The 25,378-nt window shown below is 37.5% G+C and overlaps 1 protein-coding gene across 3 annotated transcripts in view; it reads left to right on the forward strand.

Moving 5' to 3' along the window:
• Positions 1-25,378, forward strand: part of DOCK4 (dedicator of cytokinesis 4) — a 405,833-nt gene that overhangs the window by 339,188 nt on the left and 41,267 nt on the right. For all 3 annotated transcript variants that reach the window (XM_031455220.2, XM_031455219.2, XM_031455221.2), the window contains exons 31-35: positions 8,311-8,459; positions 10,850-10,935; positions 15,638-15,733; positions 16,609-16,669; positions 20,639-20,732. In XM_031455220.2, coding sequence (XP_031311080.1) covers positions 8,311-8,459; positions 10,850-10,935; positions 15,638-15,733; positions 16,609-16,669; positions 20,639-20,732 — 486 coding nt within the window. The remainder of the gene's footprint in view (positions 1-8,310; positions 8,460-10,849; positions 10,936-15,637; positions 15,734-16,608; positions 16,670-20,638; positions 20,733-25,378) is intronic.

Here is a 25,378-nt window from a genome sequence, read left to right on the forward strand (position 1 = left end):
CCCTATTTTGTTCATCTGCCACAGCAGATAGAGCACATTATCCAGCAAATTGATGACACAGCCCTGGTTGCATAGAAAAGAATAATATTTAGAAAATGAATTGTTAAAATCTCATTGACTTAAGGTTTCTTTATAGAGATCCATAACTTATTTAACTTGGTATGTTAATTATGCAAGTTTATAGCATTCAGTTACTATTACTGCAATGTAATTCCCCCCTTGTGATTTATTAAAGTGGTAGACCTATTTGAATTGAATATGTAATGACCTGAAAGTATCTTTTCTCTTGGGTTCATCCAAGCACAACTTGGAGATGGCAGGATTTGTTTTCTGTAAGTGAAAACAGAACCATTATCAATATACTTCAGTTCACATTACAGAGTGATTTTTGACCAGAATATGTATATCCCTCAAATGTACAATATATACAAGGCAATTTGAGGAAACCTGTTCTATATCACTGAGTCCAGTGTTTAATGCTTGCTGGTAATTTCAGGGGGAAAAAAGTGAGTTAGTTTCTTGAAAGCAACCTCCACTTGACTAACACCAGTCAGAAGTCCTTAAGTCTTTAGATTCAGCTCAAACTTAACCTCAGTTTGTCTTATTTGAAGAGCACTCCTCTCAGTCTTGATGTTTCATTGATTCTTTGTGTCTTTGTTTTTCAAAAACAGATCAAGACCCTTGGAATGTCCTTACTGCCTTTGGCATTAATTTAGCAAGGTGAATTCCAAAGAAGGCTGCATTGAAATTCTGTGTGATTTAGGCTGTTGTCAGAGCTCAAATGATAAGACCAGGACAGATTCATTTGAGCTAACAGAATGTTAGAAAACATGGCAGGTTCACCTCTTGTAGACAAATCTTGACATTGCCATGTATGGTAATTTTCACGTAAATTTTTCTCCAAGCCGGATACCTGTGCACTTAGGCTTATGACCCACGGCTTGCTAAATAAAACCGTCTCCTTAAAGATGTCCTTGTATACTTCATAAACTTTTCTTATCTGTTTTATCTCTGAAACAAAAATCTTTCTACCCCTCTGGGTTACATGTTAAATTACTTCTTTGTTTTCTTCAGAAATCTAGAGAATATGAAAAATCTCTGGAGTGTACTGATCCCAGCAATGTGTTACAATGTCAGTGTTCTTTAGAACGGTGGTACTTAGTAGACTAGCATCACCCGGAAGCTTATAAGAAATATGCATTCTCTGGCTCCACCCCAGACCCACTGAAACAGAGTCTCTGAGAATCTCTGAGAAGGGGCACAACAGTCTAAGTTTTTACTGGTTCTCCAGGTGATTTTTACGCACTTGACTAAAGATTGAAAAGCTCTGCTTTAGACAACAGTGTCCCCTTTCTTTGTTCTTCCAGCCCTAAAGACTAGCTCTAGCACTCTGTTAGAAAAGGCTCATTATACGCAACTACAAATTCCCAGCATAACATAGTTCAAATAGAGGGTGAGTGTAAATCTTCGCTTAATTCCTTGGTGTCTGCATTATTTACCTAGAGTTGTGCTCTGAGACTTCCAAAACATCAGGTGAATTTTAAAGGTCATTGCTACTGTATGGCAACTGGAATTGGAGAATGTTCAGAAGTGTTAAAGCCTCTCTTCCAACTTATATTTTTACAGAAATGATAAGAAAAATAGAGTATTCAGGGCACTATTTTAATACCCCTTGCAGAGCCTAAGTCAGCTTGTTACTTAAGAATATCAAAATATATTAGTTATAATTTGTTTTTCCTATAAATAGGTCATATTGAGTATTAGAAATGCTAAAGGAGAATTTGTTCAGATTTTCATTTTTAAGGGAACAGGCTAATAGGTTCAATTTAATATAGTTCATAGCACTGGGCATGTGCAAATTATTTTGGGGGATACAAGAAAAAAAAATGTCCTTGCCTGGTAAGAGCTTAGTTTTTAAATCTTATATTTGAAATATTTTGTCCAATTTATATGGAACAGGAAAAAGCTTGATAAAGACAGATTCACCATGTTTTAGTAAAGCCGGTAAGCTGTTATGATTTCATAAGTCAAGAGCCTCAAATATGACTAAAACATTATGCTGTACACCAGAAATTGACACAGTGTAACTGACTGTACTTAAATTAAAAAAAAAAAAAAAGAGCCTCACTAGATACAAAAAGCACTAAGTTTTAGAAAATAAATTGAGGAGAGGAAATACCCAGAGTGACTGAATACACTTTCATTTGAAATATTCCAGTTGCTCAGATTTAGAAACAAATTTTACTGGACAATATTTTAAAATCAGATTTTGATCATTGGTGTTTACTTCAGAAGTGTGGAAACTCTACCATACGCTAGAAATAAGTTGGTTTTTGCATTCTGCTGAGGACAGGGTAAAAAGAGCACGCATAATTTGGTGACTAGTCTACTTTTAAACATGAAGCTGTAGGATTTTCAGATCTGATCATTATATCTCCTAGATTTACCTGTGAGCAATGCATCATATGATAATTCTATTGTTAAGTTTTGAGGAGCCGCCATACTGTTTTCCACAGCAACTGCGCCATTTTCCATTCCCACTAGCAGCGCACAAGTGTTCCCATTTCTCCACACCCTTGCCAGTACTGGTTATTTCCTGGTTTTTTTGATGGTAGCCACCCTAATGGATGTGAGGTGGTACCTCATTGTGATTTTGATAAAATATATTTTTAAGAAGTAAATGAAGTAGTGATAAGTGAACATCTTTTCTTAGATGTGTTATTCCTCATTATTTTCATTTTATTAGTTGAAGGACTTAAAGTGTTTCATTGCAGTGGTGGGGATAAAATACCTAGCAGAATAAATTTAACCAAGGAAGTAAAAGACCTGTACACTGAAAACTATAAGACACTGTTGAAAGGAATTGAAGAAGACACAAAGAAATGGGAAGTTATGCCATGCTCATGGATTGGAAGAATTAGCATTGTTAACATTGTTAAAATGTCCATATTACCTAAAGCAGTCTGTAGATTCAGTGAAATTTCTATCAAAATCCCCATGACATTTTTCAGAGAAGTAGAACAAACAATCCTAAAATTTGTATGGAACCACAAAAGACCCTGAATGGCCAAAATAATCTTGAGAAAGAACCAAGCTAGAGGTATCACATTCCCTGACTTCAAATTATACTGGAAGGCTATAGTAATCAAAACAGCAAGATATGGGCATAAAAACAGAAACACAGGTCAATGAAACAGAATTGAGAGCCCAGAAATAAACCAACACTTATATGGACAATTAATTTGTGACAAAGGAGCAAAGAACATAAATGGAGAAACAACAGTCTTTTCACTAAATGGTGCTGAGTAAACTGCCGTACAGCCACATGCAAAAGAATGAAACTAGATCACCCACTTACACCATGCACAAAAATTAACTAAAAATGGATTAAAGACTTGAATGTAAAACCTGAAACCATTAAACTCTTAAGAAGAAAATGTAGGCATTACACTCTTTGACATAAGTCTTAGCAATATCTTCCTGGATATGTCTACTTAGGCAAGGGAAACAAAAGCAAAAATAAACAAATGGAACCTCATTAAAACTAAAAAGCATCTGCACAGCAAAGGAAACCATCAACAGAACAAAAGGACAGCGTACTGATTGGGAGAAGATATTTGCAAAGCATATACCCAGTAAGGGGTTAATACCCAAATATATAAAGAACTCATACAACTCAACAACAGCAACGACAACAGCAAAAAAAAAAAAAAAAATTAAAAATGAGCTGAGGATCTGAGAAGACATCTTTTCAAAGAGGACATGCAGATGACCAACAGGTACATGAAAAGATGTTCAGCATCATTAATTATTAGGGAAATGCTAATCAAAACAAAAATGAGATACCACCTCATGCTCATTCAAATAGCTATTATCAAAAAGACAAGAAATAACAAGTGCTAAACAGGATGTGAAAGAAAGGGAACCCTCATACATTGTTGGTGGGAACGTAAATTGGTGCAGCCACTATGGAAAACAGTATGGAGATTCTTCAAAAAATTAAGAATAGATCTACCATGTGATTCAACAGTTTTACTTCTGGGTATTTATCCAGAAAATACCAAAAAAAATTAATTTGAAAAGATATATGCACCCTTGTGTTCATTATATACAATAGTACAAGATATGGAAACAACCTAAGTTTCCATCAACAGATGAACGGATAAAGAAGATGTTGTGTACACATACAAAGGAATTCTACTCAGTCATAAAAATGAAATCTTGCCATTTGTGACAACCTTGAGGGTATTATGCTAAGTGAAATAAGGCAGACAGTGATAAATATCGTATGATTTCATTCATATGTAGAATATTAGAAGTAAATAAATGAACAAACAAAATCAAACACAGAGATACAGAGAATGGATTAGTTGTGACCAAGAGGGCAAGGGAGGAGAAATGGGTGAAGGGGTCAACTGTAGGGTGATGGATGGAAACTAAACTTTAGGTGGTGGGCACACTGTTGTGTATACAGAAGTTGCAATACAATGTTGTACACACAAAACTTACATAATATTATAAAGCAGTGTTACCTCAATAAAAAGGAGCGGAAAGGCATGAATTCCACCCCCACAAATTTATACATTTTTATCTACATTTGCTAAAATAGTCTACAAAGAAAGATGTTAGCCTTATTGCTCTGTCCCACCTTTGCCATTCATCATGCTACAAGGTTAAGTTTCTTCTTCCTATTTTTAGTAGAACTAACATTCTTTCTAAATATAAAGTAGGCTCTTTCTTCCACATTTGCAAACACAGCGTCTTGTAATTGCTGTAGAAAAATCAATACTTCCCTAACAGGCTGCTCCGTGTGCATAAATATACAGCGCCAACAGCCCAAGGAGCAGGTGCCCTAAATACTTCAAAACAAGACCACGCGGCTGACGATTAGAGATGGGGAAAATATACTAAATCCATGACTTGAAAATAAATAATCTAAATGAAGTTTATTTCACTGTTGCCATACGGAGCTCAAGATTTTGCTTTGCGGATTACATAGGAATTGCATTTTCTTTGGTGGAGACCTTGTACCGGTTGCAGGGCTTCTTTGTTCCCAAAGTGTGTTTTCAGTAAAGAAGGCTATCCTCATACATTCCTGACTTAAATGTGGGCATGGCTTCTCTAGGGTAGGTAGAGAATCAGGCTACAAGATTGAGCGTATGGATTTTGTTTGGATTACGATTGAAAGAAACCAACTGGAACTGACGTGTTTTAAGACAATCAGGAACATTTTACTATAGGCTGGGTTTAGATCAGTTTAAGGAATCACTGTTCCCTTTTGATTTTTTAATTTTATTTCTGTAGTTTTTTTTATTGAAGTATAGTTGGTATACAGTGTTGTGTAAATTCTGGTGTACAGCATAGTGCTTCAGATATACATACTCATATGTATCCTTTTCGTATTCTTTTTCATTATATCTATTGAATATAGTTCCCTGTGCTGTGCAGTAGGACCTTGTTGTTTGTCCATTTTATATACAGTTGTTAGTATCTGTTTGCCTTTTTTAAAGATGTGATAAAGGCATTGTGATTTTATATTTATAAAATGGCCTACCTGTTAGAGATTCTTACTGATGTTTGTGCAAGTAGAATGATATGATGTCTCTGACTTGGTTTAAAATTTCCTAGGGAAAAAAATAGTTGGGTTGATAGGTGAAACAAAATTAGAAAAAAAAAATTGATGATAGTGATTGAAGCCAGATGATGAGTCTGAGGATTTATTTTACTATTCTTTGTAATTTTGTAAAAAAAAATTTTTAAAGAAAATCATGTTGTAAAATGTCTATAAATGGAAGAGATTTTTAAACCAGGAAATTCAAGAATACTCAAGCAAAAGGTGATAAATAAAATAAGTGCAGGCTAAGGATGTTCTGTGTTAGAGAGGTCGAGGGATGCCAGACTCGGGAAAGATGAAAAATGAAGATTGTAAGGTAGCAACTCTGAATCTCATTCCACCAAAGCAGGTATGAGAGGACTCACGGGCTGGCAGGAAATTGCATTTTATTTCCTGCCTCTCTCATCCCCCTGCCCCCATGCACCCCCCCAAAAGCTGTGCAAAGGCTTGGTGTCATCACAGTGTCAAGACAGCAGGGAGGTCCTGCTTATTAGTCACGTGCCAAGATGATCTTTGTCCTGTGCGCAGGGTCCCCTCAGTCCATGGCTCTGCTGGAGCACAGCATGGGTGACTAGGCTTTGAAGCCCCACAGACATCTCCTGGGGCAGGGTCATGGAACAGGTGTATAGCCAGCAGATCTCAGGATTTGCCAGCCTTCATCTCTGCAGGAATCTCCTTCACCTTTTCTCTTTCTATCCCTCACTTGCCAGGACATCTTGAAGAAGCGGTGTGTGGGTTTAGGCTTTTACAAATGACAGTAGGAGTGATTGAATTCAGGTTGCTTCTGCTTTCTGCCCTGACAAAAATAACTATGGAAAGGAATTGCAAATGCTGGCTGCTAGTTACCTGCTTGAAATGCGTGTGTTGGGAGGATGGGGGAAATACAGGGAGAAGAGCTATGAATTGATATCTCTGTATGTTCTGCTACAGTGAGTTTGTTGGTATTGAAAGTATTCATGCCTTTGGAGATAAATATACAAGGGTCGACTAACAGGGAAGTTTCTTTTGATGAATAAGGAGGTATTCTTGCTCTGGTGAGGAAAACTAAGCAGTCCCTTGGGAAAGATAAAATATTACCTAGGTCAAAAATAAAGGTAGAAAAGCAGAAGAAATTACAAGCCAAGTTTCTTCTGCACACGTAATGGGTGTAGATATGTAATTTGGAGATGGTGAGAAATTATTCAGTTACTTTTGATGAAACCTCAGAGAGAGATGAAAGGACTGTGTGACTTCAGTGATGGAAAAAGACTTTCAGATTGGCGGTGGCCTGCCAGTGTGTCCTCCTGTTGTCCCATAGTATTGAGGGAAAAGAGTGGGGGCCACATTCTGAAGATGTCGGAAATATCCAAAGGCACTTCCAGTCACAAAAAGCAGTGACTTCACAAACACCCACTTGAGTTTGCCCATCTCATCATTTTTCTCCTCTTTCTAAATTTTTTTCTTCTTTCCAGATTTTTTCCTTCATGTTCTCTTTTAAAAACCCCCTTAAAATCAATATAAATTTAAACTGTGCTTTCACCCTGGTTTATGTACATCCAAGTCTGTGGCCACCTTCATGCCTTCTAGTGCAAAAAAAAAATAGAAAAAGTGATAATTAATGTGAAGATGTGTAACTCTGAAATTGGCAAGTAACTCTGACCAGCATGATTTTGTGTGTATTCAACTCTTACTACAAAAGATCAAAGGAAGAAAAGAATAATAAGAGGGAAATGATCCTCTTTCATAAAGCCAGCTCTCTTCTGCTCAGCTTCCAAACTCGTTCTTTGGGTTCTCAGTGGATGTTTTCAGTATCACGTGTTTTCCATCTAGGAAAAGGTTATACATGAAATGTGCATATATGAAATGTACATAGTACAGTTTTTCCATAGCATACAGTTTTTCCATAGCATACAGTTTTCTTACTATAAAAATAGAAGCTCTGAGATTTAACATGGGTGACTAGGGTAATGGACTGGACTCAGCACTCATCTGCTAGACAAAATCATTCATGTCCCCCTGCTCCTTTCCTCAACATCTTGTTGAGTTCAGTATTACCACATTGTAGTCTTTTCAGAAAATTGTTCTTTTTTGTTGTTGTCTGGACTACCATTTAAATTTTTATTTAGGCTGTGTGTTTATTATATTTTTAGAGATGTAAATTATATAAGACAGATAAGAAATACCTTTTATATATATATAAATTACCAGTAATATCATCACCCAGAGATAAATTGTGTGGTTAATATTAGGGGATAGAATCTTCTAGACTAGCATATATATTTTTTCTTTTTAAATGAAAGATGTACCTGTGCATACTGTATGGTACCTTGCTTTTTCAGTTACTTATATTGAAAACCTTCACCTGTATTATTCTTCTTCAACCTCATTTTTAGTGATTGAATACAAATTTTAATGTGTGAATGTGCAGTTCTGTACATAATTATTTCCTGATGATTTATGTAATGTTTAATTGTATCTTATGCTCTTTTTAAACTGTGAAAAAGGCAGATCCCTAGTTTTCTAATAAAAAAATCATGGAGAAATATTAACACATGGAGATTTCCTATTTATATATCTGCTTAGGGAAATATTCTCTTGCTTGAGGAGACAACTATAACTGACTTGTGACAGTAGTTTTAAACAAATTTGATAATATTAATGTTCAGAAATCTTACTAAAACTAAATATTCTGAAACATAAATATTTCATTCATTTAGGAGAGCACAAGCTTCATTTCATCCCTGCCCTAATCGGCCCCTTCCTAGAAGTGACCTTGATACCCCAGCCAGATCTCCGGAATGTCATGATTCCTATTTTTCATGATATGATGGACTGGGAGCAGAGGCGGAGTGGCAATTTTAAACAGGTAGGTGGATGTGCTCCTCATAGCAGTTGAAAGAGTTTCAGTTCTCTTTGAGCATCTCTGAGCCACCACATTCAACTCTGAGTTGGGGAATGAGCACCAAAGCAGCCATCAAGGGACCCAGATTCCAGCCTGGGCTGTCTACTCCCAAGCTAGACACCTCTCTGGTACTGTGTTCCCCTGAGCCTCCGAGAAGCCCTGAAAAAAACATTTCATTCCTTCACTTAAAAATCTTATGATTTCCTAGGTCTGTGTTTAAGGACTGGCAGAGACTTCATTTGCTCCATGCTGGACACAGCACAGTGTAATCAGAAGGTTAATGATTCTTAAAATCATTGACCTCTCAGTGGTCTGCAAATTGTGTTTAGTGAATGGCTTAGCTTTGAACATTTCATGCACAGTGTGTTTTATTGCTCTTTGCTTGAAGCATTAAGAATTAATTTAATGGGAAAAGCAGTAGAAATTGTTGTGAAGGAAATTCCGAGGAGATGAGCCTATCCTTCCTCTCTGACATAGGATCTAATAGCTCTGCTTCAAAGCTATTTTTTTTTAATTGAAGTATAGTTGATTTGCAGTGTTGTGTTAGTTTCTGGTGTACAGCACAGTGATTCAGTTAGACACACACACACACATATATGTGATCCTTTTCACATTCTTTTTTGTTATAGGTTATTATAAGATACTGGGTATAGTTCCCTATGCTGTACAGTAGGACCTTGTTTCTGCTCCAGTTTTGGAAAGACAAAAGTTCTTATTCCAAAACCAGATCTCATGGCAGAAATCAGCTGCTTTGGCCATGCCAAGCCACTCATGTTGGAGATAGCAGACCTCCTATCGGTTCACACAGTCACCGTGCTCACCTGTGTGCAGCCACCTGTGCGCAGGATCTGGCCCTCCTTGCTTCTCCAAACGAAGCCTCTCTCAAGTCTCAGAAATGACTGTCAACTGTACGAGCAAGCTGAATGCCTGCCTAGAACCCTCCTGTTGCCAAAAGCATGGCATTTCATCTGTATCCATATCTACATTTATTTTCAAGACAGCTAATAGGTGAATGAAAGACTATTTAAAAATTGTATCAGGGAAGACTCACTTTCCTTCCCTTTTCTCTTTATCCCCTTGTTACCAAACGCAAGTTCGTGAAGTTCATGTGCCCAACACACGGTGAGTCCAAACAAACCAAAATGTAGGAGTTTGGAGCAGAGAAAGGTTTATTGCAGGGCTGAGCAAGGAGGATGGGGTGGCTCATGCCCAAGAAAACCCTGAACTCCTCAGAGGGTTTCAGCAAGGCATATTTAAAGGCTCAGTAAGGGAGAGGTGGGTCGCAGGGTACATGATCAGCCCACAGATAATTGTCTGATTGGTTGATGTTGAGGTAACAAGGGAATCAAACACTATCAATCCCTAAGTGCCAGAAGGTCTGGGGGGTCACGATCATCAAGTAGTCAATTTCTTCCTTTGCCTGGTATTTTTAGCATCTGAAAAACTCAGGAAATATTCAGGAGATACTATTATCTGGGTACTTCAGAGAGGAGGTGCAGCAGAGGATATGGAGGAGGGTCTGTCCTGGGAAGGCCGCATAGGGTCCTGCTCAGTTACACCCTTACTTAAATTTGATTCAGAGGGAATCATTGGGCTTAGCCCTTTGACAAAGTCAGATATCCCTCCCAGTCCCTGCTTGTGAACTCTCTCTGGCCATGCAGAGGTTCTTCATTTTCTCTGTCTTCTGCTGCCCTAGACAGATGAAGGGGTATTTCTTTCTGCCTTCCTGATATTCAAGTTCCTAAAGGAATTACATTTTTGAAAATATAAATGTTTTGACTGTGGTTTTCAGGAAATATGTCCTCTTTCTCTCTCATGCTGCTTACTGCTGACTTAGAATATGTCTGTGGATCTACCATCTGTACATGGTTAGGACAAATTCTCAACTTCAGCAAAGATTCAGTGCAACCTCGAACTGTTTTGAGAAAGAAAATAGATACAAAACACATCAAAGATTTAATGTTTGTGGATATGTTAGTTTGCTGATGTTCATATATATATATATATATAATGATTTAAAAAAAAAAGACATTAGACTTGCCAGTTTTTACAGCTCCTAAAAAAAGAACTTAGGAAACGTTTGAGCTGGGCTGCAAGCATTTGTGTTTGAATCAACAAATAGAAGTCTTTGGCGGCAGCACATGCTACCCCACTGGGAGTTTGAAGTCGTGTTGCTGCATCTAAATTGGTGCCCTAGAATTCCAAGGGGGTGTCTCCTGTTAGCCACAGCTGATAATGTTGCTTTCACAAAATTTACTGTGGCTTTTTCTTTTGTGGAAATAAATGTTTCAACTCACCTAGAAAATCCTCCTTGTGAAGGGGAGGAATGAGAGTAACATTTGGGTATGTTTCAGGTGGAAGCCAAGCTAATTGACAAACTGGACAGCCTGATGTCAGAAGGCAAAGGTGATGAAACATACCGCGAGCTCTTCAACAGTATGTGAGTAACATGTTCATCCCAGGTTCATTCTGTTTGGGGGATTTGGTGTCAGTGCTAAGCAACTGAGAGCTACAAAGACAGCTTGGGTCTCACAGGAGTGCTTTGTCTTTGTGGAGTGTGAAATAAAGGACAATTGCCTAACTCTGGCGAATGCATCTTATTATGTTGATGATTAGACATATCTATTTGTATTAGTGTCTGATTAGGACAGGTCACAAATGTTATGTAACAAATTTCACTCTTTTCATGCCTAATAATTTTTAAGCTGGGGCTGCAAGATAATGCTTTTAAATAGGGTTAGGAGTGGGAAAGGGGAATGAAATAGTGGTGTGATTATTATGTTTGTACACAGTGCTTTCCAAAGCAAGATATCCTTGGCTGATTTGCTGTTGGGAAAATTAACCTAGTTTGCATCTGTTCTTCAACACTTGATTTAATTCATCAGTAACGACTGCTCGTTCAGCATTAATTGCTTCCTAAATGTTTCCTATTAGAATATGAAAGAAGCAAATCATTTTTAGTAAATTCTGTGATTAGGGTTTGTATGGAGGATTGAGAAATAGTAGAGTATTGTTAGGAGACTCTGAGACTGTCCTTACTCATGTAGGAATGTGATCAGCCTTGCAGGATGAATTGCTTGCACCAAGTATTCAGCCACTGTGTCAAGGGGCCAGAGAGGACACAGAAGTAGGTTTTCGTGCTTTAGGGTTTTGATTCTAGCACTTGTTTTCCCAACAGCCTTCCATAGCTCTCAGTCATTTTCAAGCCTTGTGTGCTTACAAAGTGTTTCTTTTTGAAGGAAAACCAGCTCCTTGTGCTTGGGAAATGTTTGCAGTTCTTTCAGAAATGCAAAAACATTTCAGGCATACATTCTTCTATTACAGAACGTGCTTTTACTTACATTTATGCCGAGGTATCACCTACAACTCAATATTAATGCTTTAGTGCTGAGAGCCAAAAGCAAAATTCTGTAATTCGTTTTATGATCTTAAGTTTAGAGCAGCGGATATATTAATATTTAGGTTTGAAAAGTATTATTAGGGACTGATAGATTTCAGCTTGCCTGATTCAAAATCATTCTTGAAGCTTTATAGAAAATTGTGTTGAAAGGAAAAGCCAAGAAGGGGTATACAGATAGCTTGCGGTGATGGTGGGTGATAAAATACATTCTTTGTACTGAACCCTGAACAATGACATTTTCTTCTGATACTGTAATTAAACTGGAACTTTTAATAATTATTCACCAAGCCCTCATTCATTCTGGTGTACAAAGCATCTGTCTTCCATGACAGCTGGAATTTAGCAAGGATTCTGATTAAAACCTCATCCGATATGATAAATTGCTTTTGAAAACCACTCTCAATTCAGTTACTAGTCCTTGGTTTGAACAAAGAACTAAAATGAGAAAGCACTCAGTGAAATGAATCTTTTGAGATTTGTGGTTAATTATTTATAATAAATTCATAAGATTAATAAACACTCACATAGCTTTATAGTGCCTCTTATCTACTTTAATAAAGGCCTGATAGCATGTAATTTGGATTTCTTGTATATAAATATGGCTTTGAAATAGAAGATGTACCTTGACATTAAGATCAAACCAATAATTAAAATATTAAGCCTCTATAATTAGGAGTATTTTAAGGGGGCTGATTCATTCAAGAGTGGAGATTTTTATTCTTTTGTTGATTTTTAGCATATTACTAGAAATGTTACTATAAATATTTTTCTTTCATGCTTTTATGATCAGCATATGGGGAATAAATAAAATCTAAAGTGCTAATTAAATGTCATTACTACCTGGGCTCAGAAAAGAAAGTGAAAATCTAACTATATTTCAGGAAACAATAAAATGCTTCTTTGGCAACAAAAATCACAATGAATTGGTATAATCACAATGAGTCATTGCACACATTATGAATTAGGAACACAAGCCCTTATGGTGCAGATTCTCATTTGTTCTGTGTAATTCATGTCTAAAACTTCTTAAAATTTGTTTCAGAAGCTGAAAGTAGCTCCCTGCTTCCTTAAAATGTAGTACATACTCGCCAAAATAGCCTCCTTAGAATGAGACTATCAATTTGTACAGTCCTTCCTAAGAACTCAGCTCACCTTTCCCTAACCCTCATGTTATCTTCATTTACCCTACTACATCTTCTTAAATAAATAGGGATCAGGATTCATTGTTGTTGATAATGCTGAAATTGTGGACCATTGCCGCCCGCATGATATCTAGAACAGGGTATCATAATTAAATTCTGCCTCCCTGGATCCACTTAACTCACTCGTTCAGCTTTGTTTATTAAGTATCTCCCTGTGCCAGCTGCTCTCCTAAGGCCGAGGCTGCAGCAGTGACTACTGTAGGAGCACCTACTAGGGGTGCCAACAGCCTCGGGTTCCAAAGAGGCTTTTCAGAAGAGGTAACCTCGCCCTCAGTCCTTTACTATGCTTTGTTCTGTGTTATTCTAAATAATTCAGCAAGACTCCAGATCATTCCACAATCATTATTTTGTGATTGCACATTTAGTCATAGTTAGGAGACAGAGGATTAGCTGTGTAACACACACGTCAGGTATCTAGCTCTTCTCTTTGGATTGAGAAGGGCAGGCACGGACGCAGGTGTTTGATACAATGATGGCCTCCAGGTGATGCTGTTATGACACAGAGAGGTAGACTGAGGGTCAGATCCCGCACTCTTCATATTCAATCACAGAGTAAACGGCTGAGGAGCAGTGTGTCTTCCTGCAGGACCCTGATTTATCCCACTCCCCAGTGTTAGAGAGTCCCATTGCCTATAAATTAGAAATAAGAAATCACCTTTCACTGTTATTAGATGACTTCCCTGTGTACTTGACATGGGCACGTTGGCACGATGATGGACCAAATGGAAATATACCAAATTAGAGGCCAGTGTCACCCAGGTTATCTAGAAAGACTCTTCTTGTCCCATAGCTTCTCCTTGTGAACAAGTAGCAGGTAAACTGGGAGGGCAAGCTTCCCCAGAGAAGGAACAAGCCTAGCCAAGAAAACAGATGAATTGGGTCCTAGACTTGGTCCTGATAATTGGGTCTTGAGTTAGTCAAGGAAACAGACTGCAGAGCTTTGCCTCCTTTTACAAGAGGATTATGTATCTCAGATTTCTTACTGCATCCGGAGGCTGTGCAAATTAATGAAACTCATGCCTATAAAAGAAGTCTCCATATATTTTTAGAAGTATTACCTAACTTGAGTTCTTTGTTTTTCAGCCTCTAAAGTATATGAGGTGTGGGCTGTCACTTGGGAAGATTTCTCCATCATCCTGCATTATTTTGGCAGGCAGATTTTCATTTGAGAACTTGGTTCAATACCAGTTTGGCATTTCAGCTCGAAACAGGTGCTTTTCAGAGGTTTTTAAAAGAAAGCCCATTTAGAACAAACTAAGGGGTTTTTCCTTGTGGGGATTAGTCAGGGCAAGCTCCATCCCTTCGTGTGCTACTTCTCCCCCACCCCACCTCCTTAATCTAGGAAACAGTTCAGAATAAACCAGAAAAACGGATGATCAAGGATGCAGAGGCAACCGATGAGGAGACAAGACATATGCTTGGGCACTGGAATGGCGATAGCAAGGAGTGAGGAGTGGGAAGGAAAACTGGGAGAGAATGTAGCCATAGGCAGAAAAAAAAAAAGGCAAGCTTTGACCAAATAGCTTTTTTTCCTACTAAGAACAGTGTATGATAGATTTAGATGGTACTTGTCAGAAATATTTTCTCTCTGTGTTATTCCTGAAACCAAGATGAAAGAGAAATAAGATTTCAGACAGAAATAATGATCATTAAATTTAGGAGGGGTAAGAAAGTATCTTGTCATGCCTACATTCTTACTTTTATCTTTGGGATTTTTTTGTAAAGGTTTTTGCCAAGTATATGGTTAATTTGTGGAGAGGTGGGAGTGAAAGTAAAACAGAGCCTAATTATTATGATTGTTATTGTTTTGTGTTTACATAGTAGTTCCTCTGCTCCAAGGTGCTTAAGATTAGGGAAAAGTGTAGGAGGAGAGATGTGGTTCAGTACTTGCCATCAATCCGCTGTAACAAGCACATAGAAAATCCTCTGTGATTAATGACAAAATGAATGAAACTGTTGAGTGAGTGCACAGATAGTACAATATGTATTGAGTGGGCAAATGTTAAGTGAGAGGAAAAAACGCAAAACGTCATACCGTCTGTACAAGGATTTTCCTGTAGCAGTTGCATTGCAGTAAAATTGCTTGGATGAAGATGCATTCCTCTGAGAGGTAGGAAAACATTTTTCTGTGAATAAAGCAAGATCTTACTTAAAAGTAAACTTAGAGGCACTCCTGTTTTCGCTTTTCGCAGTGTTATTTGATGTGGCAAGGCGCAAGCCTCTGTTAACGTAAGAGAGAAGCTAGGAGACAATGTCTTTGAGCTGTGAGGTGCTTGCATATTTTGAAAATTTGATTATATGCATGTGTTCGTATTTGATGACTTGGTAATCTGAAAATCAATTTGCTTTGTCAATGCTTCCTGGATTAGAATTCCACTATTTGGTCCCTATCCTAGGTAAGACATTGTTTGCAAATTGTGCTACTTATGAAATGTTGCAGTGGTTGCTAAGGCATTTAAGGTACTGATGAAAGTAAAATGGTTGTCATGGTGACTGATAAAAATAAATGTTGAAAATGCCCTGGGTTCTTTCTTTTCCAGTCTCCTAAAGAAAATTGAGCGGGAAACATGGAGGGAAAGTGGCGTTTCATTAATTGCCACTGTAACTCGGCTAATGGAGAGGTTGTTAGATTACAGGTAAGCTGAGTCCCCCGTTTTCCAGATATGCTGAGCTCCAGTTAGAAAGTCAGAGTTAGACTACAGCCAGCCTTCCACTTGAGTTAATCACTCAAAAAAAAAATTGATAATCAGACCAAGGAACCTTGCGCAGTAAAATAACAGGCTTCTAATTGGCGGGTTTAGAGGTTTATTCTTTGTTTGTTTTTCCTGTTTTTTTATGTTTTGTTTTGAGTTTTTTTGGACAGTTCTTTCAAAGTCTTAGTGAACTGAGAAGGTTCTCAGAGTCCTGTTGTTAAAGAAACCTTTTTTTTTTTTTTTTACTATTTAGACTCACCCATTAGAACCAGTAGATTCATTCATCACAGGGTGATGACCATTTAACAGAGAATTGTACAACCATACTGCATTTTTATAAAAGCCGAAGGAGAGTGAAACTCACACCATCACCTTCTGTAGACATAATTTTTTGATTTTTAAATTATCTAAATTGCTAAAGCAGTTCATCCCACTTAAATGCAGGGTGTTGTTTTAAGAATAAAAGCCTCATTCTCACTGTTGATGGCCAAGCTTACCAGCCTCTTCTCACCCCAGTAAGAGGTGTATAATAACACATCTTCACCCCTCCTTTTCCCCCCTACCTGCCCCCCCCCCCAATCTATGGAGAAGGAGCACAGTCCACCTGGAAGTGAAATTCTCAGCGGAAACCCCCCGACCCTGACTCGAGCTCACGCCACCTGGGACAGTTCCTCTCTTCTGCTGAACCCTGATCCCAACAGCAACTTGCATGTTGCCTCTAGTCCCTGAGAGTACTTGTTTTTTCCCCCTAAAAGAACAAATTGTGTTGGCCCCTAGGAAGGAAGTGCTGAGTTCTGACTCTTGCTTTTTGTTTTTAGGGACTGCATGAAAATGGGTGAGGTCGATGGCAAAAAGATTGGCTGCACAGTTAGCCTCCTGGTTAGTAAACAATTTCCCTTTTTCTCCTTATAGCCTAACATTTGTTTTATTCACAGAAATACTATGTTTTGTTTGTTTTTAATCCACAATGTATCTTTATCTGGCTGTTTCTTAGAAGAGTTTAGAAGTGTTTTTGCTTCAGATTGAATTAAATGCTAGAGAATTCTCAGCTCTGAACATTGCAGCACGCGCCCGCTGTCAGGTCTGAGAGTGGCTCCATCCTTCTCCTGTTGCATCATTTCTCCACTCCGGAGTCTCTTGTTGCTTCTCTAGGAAAAAGCATGACGTCCCTGGAGAAAGATCTTTTTACTTCTGTGTAGACAGTTTCTTCCGGTTCTTCTTATATTTCTTCTATATTTAAATAAAAATTAGTGTGCTCTTCTTTTGTGAACACATGACAGTTTTCTGTTTAGCACATGAATTTTCACTCTCTAGTTTCTTTGCAAGTTAAATCCATAGTACCACTATTATTAAGGTCTGGATAACCATAAAATTTTTCAGCCAAGCAAGACATTTTTTTAATACAGAAATTAATAGTATCATTTTAATAGCATTTAAAAAGATATGGTTACATTTTCAGAAACTAATTTAGAAAGACTGCCCTCGATCAACATAAAAAAATAGAAATAATGGTTTTCTTTTAAACATTTTCCTGACCTTGAGTAGTATAAACCATACAGAGCCTCAGAGATCTATCTTGATTTTAATTTATTAACTACAGGAATGTCTGGCAAAAGGCAGAAAGCTGCCTGTGTTTTCTGCCAATACACAGATTTCATATAAAAAATAAATTATGCCAAACAAGACATTTTTTAAAGTAAAAAGAAATACTGTGTAAAGATAATAGGCTAAACCAGAACTGTCCTAGGAAAACAAAGTTTATATTGAAATGTCAAATAACTAACTATTAGATAGAATGGTAGAGAATGACCATACGTTTAGATATTCCTTTTTCAGATTTTAATATAGGATGAATTGACGCTTTTGATAATTTGTCTTAATCAGATTTAAAATATGGGAATATGTTGTGACTGCTTCCGGTTCTAAATTTGTGAATATCATGGTTTCTTTTTCTTACTTTGCAGAATAGATGAAACCTCACTTCTATTCCAAGCACTTGCACAGACAGAATTCTAATTGTTACTCTGATCCATATGTCCCTCACATACCTTTGTGTTCTCTTTGCCTGCACCTTGAAATTTTGTTTTGTCCCCTGTTCTGATTCTGTCTTGTCTTAGCTTGTTGGTTTCAGTTTTGCTTTTTGTTTTATTTTTCCCCTCACAGCCCCTGTTCAGAGCTCTGGATTTTCACTCTCTCATGACTGTCTTTTTAACCTGTTTCCCTAATTTGTTTTCTAGCTGCACTGTTCTTCATCTCTGAGCACATGACTTTCTCTTTCTTTACCGCACCCACCACTTCCTCCTCATTTTTGCATTTAATTGTTACATCTCCACCTCCGATGTCAGTCGCTAAATATAGTGAGACCTGAGCATCCTCTATCAGGCCACGTCTTGTTATGCAGGTTCTTCCATCATTTTTGTCGTCAGACCCAACAGTAACCTCCAGGCCATCGGGCCAGGCCAGGCTCACTGGGTCAGCCTATCACCTCTCCTCTTAGCACTTAATTCTAACCTTGAGCACAGTCATTCCCACTTTAAAATTTCCTTTCTGTGCTTCCCCAGCTTTTACCAGCCTTTCACTATGGCAGGATCCTCAGCCTGACCTGCCTCCACATCCCTCCTTGTACATCATTGTTTGGGGAGAAAAGCCAAGGGCTCTGTAAACTTCAGATATTCTCAGTTTGTTTCCTTAATGCCAGCTCTACCCCAACTTGGGGCGCAAAATCTCCTAAATAACCTCAAAGAACGCCTTTTCCTTTCTCCAAAAGAGTCATCTTCCGCTGCCTCCGTCTTCTTTCACAGCAGCCTCTGTTTGGAGGTACATGAATAAATGTAGACCCTCGGTTCATTTCCTCAGTCAGTCTAACAGAAGAGATCATTTCCTTGGATGAAAGAATGAGTACTCTGACCTAAATGTGTTTACTCTAGTTTCCCAGGAGGAATAAGCCAGAGACTTAATGAAATCAGTGGTCCCATCTGTATTCCGCTTGAGACAAAGAATTTATCCTGCTAGTTATGAACTGACCAAGAATAATCCTTCTAGAAAATGCAAACATTTTGAAAGCTGTTCTAATTTCAACCAGCACAAGAATTCTTCTTTTTAAAGGGCCAGACATATAGCTTTGAAGCTAATCTTTTTAGCTTCTCCTCCATATGGAAAGTTCTTGATGTTTTCTAGCTGCAGTATGGTTCACTTTAGCCCCTCACTTCCTCCTGGAGATTTTTCTTAACTCTTTGGAAAGACAAATTCCAGATTGTTTTCTGGAGAGCTCTGGCTTTCTTTACACAATCAGAGTTAAACTGCAGTGTTAGATTGGTAAAAATATATAATCTTTGACATGACTAATGCTAGGAAATGTAATTATTGTTTTCTTCTTTGTGTCACTAATTTTGCCAGACATATGTGAAAGATTCTCATCTGCCGACTAGAGAGTTTTTTTTTTAAGGACTATTCATTTACAGAGTGATCATTTATATTTTGTTCCCAAAGAAATCTGCTTCTTACCAGAAAGCTATCAGAGCACATCATCCTTTAATAATGTAAAAGCCTGCTATGGAGTTGTTAGATTTATGTTTATGATAGAGCAATTCTTGCTAATTAAAATGATTTGGGTTATAATAAAAGAGATGTGAATAGGATTGTTTACTGAGCTTTTAAAAGACGACCAAGATCTGCAGGACACTGTGAAAGGGGAAGGATAATGATATAAATGGGGAAAAATTTTTTTGATGATGCTTTCAACTATATGTCATTGTTTCATGGTTTGACGAATGAGCATCTGTTAGGTAGTGGCACCAGAAAGTACAATGACAGAAGGTCCTCAGGCTTCAAGCCCAAGTACAGTTTAAGCAGCCATATTGGCTAGTTTGCTCCATTACCAGAGCCCTCTCTACCTAATCAATTTCAAAAAATTTTTAGGATTCCTGGACTTTCCCTCTTAGAAAACACTCCTTCAGGTCAGTGGATTCACCCCCTCGCCCCATCACTATCCATTTCCCCTTCTTCCACATACCAAGTAGCATCAGTCAAAATAACAACAGCACCAGTAATAACAGTTGTTCAGATGGCTTGAGCAGAGATTTCATAACGTACAATGACCTGCTCACTAAAAGTGACTCACATAGAGTCTCACAGCGTCATGCTTTTGCTGGACTCCAACTTCTTATACATTTGTTCCTATGTTTACTAAGTTCAGTGAGGACTAATGTACTTTCTAATGTGGTGAAGGAATATGTGAGGATGCCTATAAAGTAGACCTTTAAAATGCCACCTAGTATGTCCAGGTCAGTCAGAGCTGAGTTTTTGATTACTAATGTTAAAACATTTTAGAGAAGTTTAACAAGATCCAGATGCTTTTTTTAATACGTAAAATATTTTCAATAAGCATGCCCCATCACAATAATTTAAAACAAAATCTTTTAGTATGAATCCCTTTATGTTGTAGACATAAACTGGAAACCTTTCGTTTAAAATTAAATTATCATTTGAATATTAATGATCATATTTAATGACTAGTGTAATCTATTACATATTTTTAATATTTTTATCTTGAATAGGCTGATTGTCCACTGGCAGTTAAACTAGCAAGAAAAATAGAAAGTAACAGAAGAAATGTAAGTCAGTGGTAATAACATCCCCTAGGAGTTAGCAGCTTATTTAATAATTGATAAGTAATTATAGACAGTGTTGAATTAAAAATATGTCCCTGGGTCTCCTCACTTAATTTTTAAAAGACATATGGAAAAATGCATCTGTTCTCTTGGTTCAAGACGTGAAACTTCAAGTAGAGTAAAAGGCAGAAATTTGCCGACCTGATTGTTGAGGAATTAACATACCTTTTTTTTATAGAACTTCTATAAGACTGAACTGAACAAGGAAGAGATGTATATACGCTACATCCACAAGCTCTATGATCTGCATCTCAAAGCACAGAACTTCACAGGTAATGGTGTGTTTGGGCTCAGTTGGGGGAAGTGGGCTGGTCACTGAGATGTTAAACATAATAACTCTTGTTTTTTTCATTAGAGCTGGGAACTCAAGTATTTCTCCTTTAAAACTGAAATTTATTTTTAATCAGATTATGTGTCTAAGTACTCCACTTTATTTTATATATTGGCTGCTTTTTTTTTTTTTTTTTTTTTTACTGTATCTCTTTACACAGTTTTTTAGAGGTTGCTTTGAGGATTCTGAAATACGCACCTAGCTTTTCGCAGTCTGTTTAGACTTAGTATTTCACAACTTTAAGTATAGGAACTTTACAACTTCCTCACTTTACATTATAGTTGTCATAGGTGTTGCACCTACGTGCATCGAAAATCCCATTGGATAACGTCAAAATGTTTAAGTCATACCTATTTTAAAAAATTTAAGATGACAAAAATAATCTATTATATTTACTCAGATATCTACCATTTCTGTTGCTCTTTCTTACTTCATAAAATTCTGGTTTCCTCTGTTAACATTTTCATCTAACCTGAAGAACTTGTTTTGGTATTTCTTTTAGAACAGATCTAATAGTAAAGAATTCTTAGTTTTCCTTCATCTTTATTTTACCTTCATCCCTAGAGGAAATATTTGCTGGATATAGAATTCTAGATAGACAGTTTCTTTTTTTCAGTACTTTAAAAATGTTCCTCTACTTTCTTCTGGCTTCCATGGTTTCTGATGAAAGATCTGTAGTCATTTAAATAGTTCCCCTGAATGTAATGTGTAATTATCTTTGGTTGCTTTCAGGACTTTATCTTTGGTTTTCAGCCATTTAATTATGATATATATGAGCGTGATTTTCTTTAAGTTTATCCTGTTTGGGTTTGCTGAGCTTCTGGTTTCTATAACCTTAGTTCCTTCACCAAATTTGGTAAGTTTTCAGGCATTGTTTTCTCAACTCTATTTTCTGCATTGACTCTTGTCTCTTTTGAAACTCCAGTGGTATTGTTCCATGAGTTTCTAGGACTCTATTCTTTTTATCTTTTTAAAAAATTTTTCTGTTTTTCAGATTGGATCATTTCTGTTGATTCACTTTCAAGTCCACTGGCTCTCCTATCGTTTCTATTCAACCTCTGAGCCCGTCCTGTGAAATTTTAATTTTTGTTATTTTTATTATACAGTTCTAAATTTTTCACTTGGCTGTTTTATAATAGCTTTTTTTTTTTTTTTTTGCAAAGTACATGTATCTTTCTGTTCGTTTCACAAGTGTTCACTTTGACTTCAAGTAGCATAGTTATAATAGCTGTTTCATAGTATTTGCCTATAATTTTAACATCTGAATCATCTTGGAGTTGGTATCTGTCAATTGCCTTTTCCCTTTGAGATTTGTTTAGTTTTCCTGGTTCTTTGTCAAGTAATTTTGGATTGCATCCCGGACTTTTTGAATATTACGAGATTCTAGATTCTGTTAAAATCTTCTGGAGAATGTTGGCTATTTTAATTTTAGCAGAAAATCGATCCAGTTAGTTTCAGACCTCAAGTCCAGAACCACCTTCTGAAGGTCAGTTTAGTTTGCAAAGCCTTTGTAGTACTCTTCTGCCCTTTCCTGTATGTATGTCACCCAGAGAGAGAGTCTGAGACATGGACAGTTTGTCTGTACCATAGTTCACTTATCAGAATCTTTGTTATGTTGATTCTGGTTCATCCTACACATGCACAGCTTGGGGGTGAGCCCAGAAAGTCATACACAGAGTTTAAAAGTCCCTTTCTCCATCTCCTTACTCTCTCTGATCTTCCTCACTCTTCCCATCTCCCAGGGGCTCCTTCTCCTAGTCCTCTTCTTCTTTTGTTTTTTTTCTAATAGTCTATTATCTTTATATTCCTGAAATGTTAAAACTAATTGTACATCCAGACTGCCCAATTCCATGTATATAAAGTTCAAAATTGCGCAAAACTTATCTGTGGTGTTAGAATTCAGGATGGTTGTTGTATTTGAAGGAAAAGTGACCAGGACAATGCATGAGGGTGCAGGATTGGGAGAGGGGTGATGATGTTCTGTTGTTGTTTTAGTGGGTTTTTTTAAAATGTGGATACTGCTTATACAGGTGAGATTATCTTATAAAAACGCATTAAGTTGTACTCATGCGCTTTTCTATATGACATTAGATTTGAGTGCAAATTTTACTTAAAAAGAACTAACTGAACTTCTATGGGAGTTCTATAACTTTCATGGCAGGATTGCATTCCATTAAGGAATTACCAATACTGAAGGAGTCGGGTGTTATTAGAACTCCGCCACACCCGCTTACTTACATCTGGTCCACGGTTGCTGTTGTGTGCCCATGGCAGAATTGAGTAGTTGCAGCGAAGTGTGTCCTACAAGCCTGAATTACTTCCTGTCTGTCCCTTTGAGAAAATTTCACCAACACTTTCTCTAGATATAATGCTGTCAATTCATGTCTTCTACAAAATAAAGCTCAAACTCTTTATTCAAGGTCCATCATAATTGAAGCAGCACCTGTCTGTTCAGCCTCATCTTCCCACTTGTACTACATCCGTTTTTATCTGTCAGAGCCAGCTCCTGTATCATCTTCTCCATGAAGTCTTCACCTTCCTTCGCTTTCCCTCACCCACTCCATGACCCAGCACCCCCGCCGTGGGCAGAGTTAATGTCTTTTCCCATTGCAGTTTGTTCAGATTTGCATAAAAGTATTTATCATGTTGTTTTTATTAATAGGTATATAAGGTGTGTGTGTGTGTGTGTGTGTGTGTTGACAGGTGGACAGATAAGTGGATAGAGAGATCTTTAAAGGGTAAGTTCTTTGAAGACAGAGATGATGTTTTCTTCTTAAGTCTTCTCAGTTCTTAGACTAGTGCCCAGCAATGTGAGATTTAAATAAATGCATCACAAATGAATGCCCTCAATTAAATTTTAGCACTCGACTCCTTTAATATTAGTAATTTCTCAGTCTCTAAGGAAGCCCCAGTATCTCTTCACACAGATGTGCTGATAGTTTTGATTAAATAAACCAAGATTTTTGAGCTGACTCTGTTGTCTCAGAGTTTAAGTGGTAATTTTAAAGGAGTCTGTAGCCAATTTTTGAGAGAAATGGTGAACCTGGTTTGTCTATCTTCAAAAAAAACCTAGTAGACTTATTTTAAAGCCCGTAAAAGAAGAAGAAATGAGAGAGGGAAGTAAGGACAAGCTCTTGCAGATATGTAACAGTTATATTTTGGTTTTTCTGAAAGTCCAATTCTGTCTGATTATATTTTGGAAACGGGTAAATCTTTTTTCTTTAATTTGTTTACTCAGCTTGCAGTTTTTATGTTCCCCAAAGTCATAAGAAGTTTTTTTCCCATATAACATTTTACTCATTTCTCTTCTGTCCTCATTTTGGTGTGTCCTTGGAGAAAGTGAAGTTGATGGGAAAACTTTTCTATCTGTATAGGATTCTGTTTAAGTGGCTTAACCCTTTCCAGCCTTTCAGGACAGGGCCCTCTGTTGCCTGATTTGTCGCTACTCGTCTCCTGCGTTATTTCTTTTTGCATATTGGTGTCCTCACTGTATACCTCTCACAATAATGGAATGAGATGGCCTGTTTTTAATTATGTGATGATGCCTTTGGTTCAAAATTATCAACACTTTTAAACATTGTCTGTTGAAAATTTTGGACATTCTCTTTTCAATATGATACTGTCTTCTAAAGATGTAGAAGAATGAATATACAGCATGTTGTAATAAAACATCTACAATTTGCTAATGTGTTCAAACCTCAGTAGTCTGTTCATGCCTCTAAAGTATATATGTTTTCCTTTAATGAAAGTTTTTTTTACAGTCTCCTCTATACACACACTGTTTAGCCCAGATACACATCTTCATTTTCCTAGATCAAATTCTGAAGCAGGTGTAATTTGTTGTCACACCTTTCCCATGTCACCAGTCATTTGTCAGCTTCCTTTGATGGCCCACCAATGCTTACTTGTTTTTCCCACACTTCCCAGGGGCAGCTTATCCGCACTTGACCTTCCAGCCGAACCCTGGACCTTCCCAGGGCAAGCATGATCTGGAAAGCAGTTTAGGAACTAGAAACCCTTCCTTGTTCCCCTTTATCTTCATTTTTTTTTTATTGTGGCTAACCATACATAACATGAAATCCACCATCTTCCCCAGTTTTGAGTGTAGAGTTCAGTGGCATTCAGTGACCCATCACCACCATCTGACTCCAGAACTTTTTCACCCTGTACTCATTAAACAAGAACTTCCCATTACCCCCTCCCAGAGCCCCTGGCAACCACCCTTCTACTTTCTGTCCCTGTGAGTTTGGCCTTCATTGCTTCTCAGCCCCTCCCTGTAGGCAGTTGCAAGCTTCAGCTGGGGGAAGGAATTCCATCAGTCCACCCCTCCTCCTTTTCACTGTCACATGGTTTGTCTCAAGGATTTTTTTTTTTTTTTGAATACTTAGAGAGACAGAAGACATTTAAGAAACGAAGATGATCATTCCTGAGCTGTGTCATTAAGAGAAAGTAGGAGTTATTCAGCAGCTAAAGGGGAAAGGCTTGAAGGAACAGATTATGAAGGGCCCTGGGTGTCAGGGGAGTGAGGGGAACCATAGTTTGTTCCAATGGCAGGAGCAAAGAGTGGATGGAGAACAAAGACACACA

Source organism: Camelus dromedarius, chromosome 7, assembly GCF_036321535.1.
Source record: "Camelus dromedarius isolate mCamDro1 chromosome 7, mCamDro1.pat, whole genome shotgun sequence".
Lineage (NCBI taxonomy): Eukaryota > Metazoa > Chordata > Mammalia > Artiodactyla > Camelidae > Camelus > Camelus dromedarius.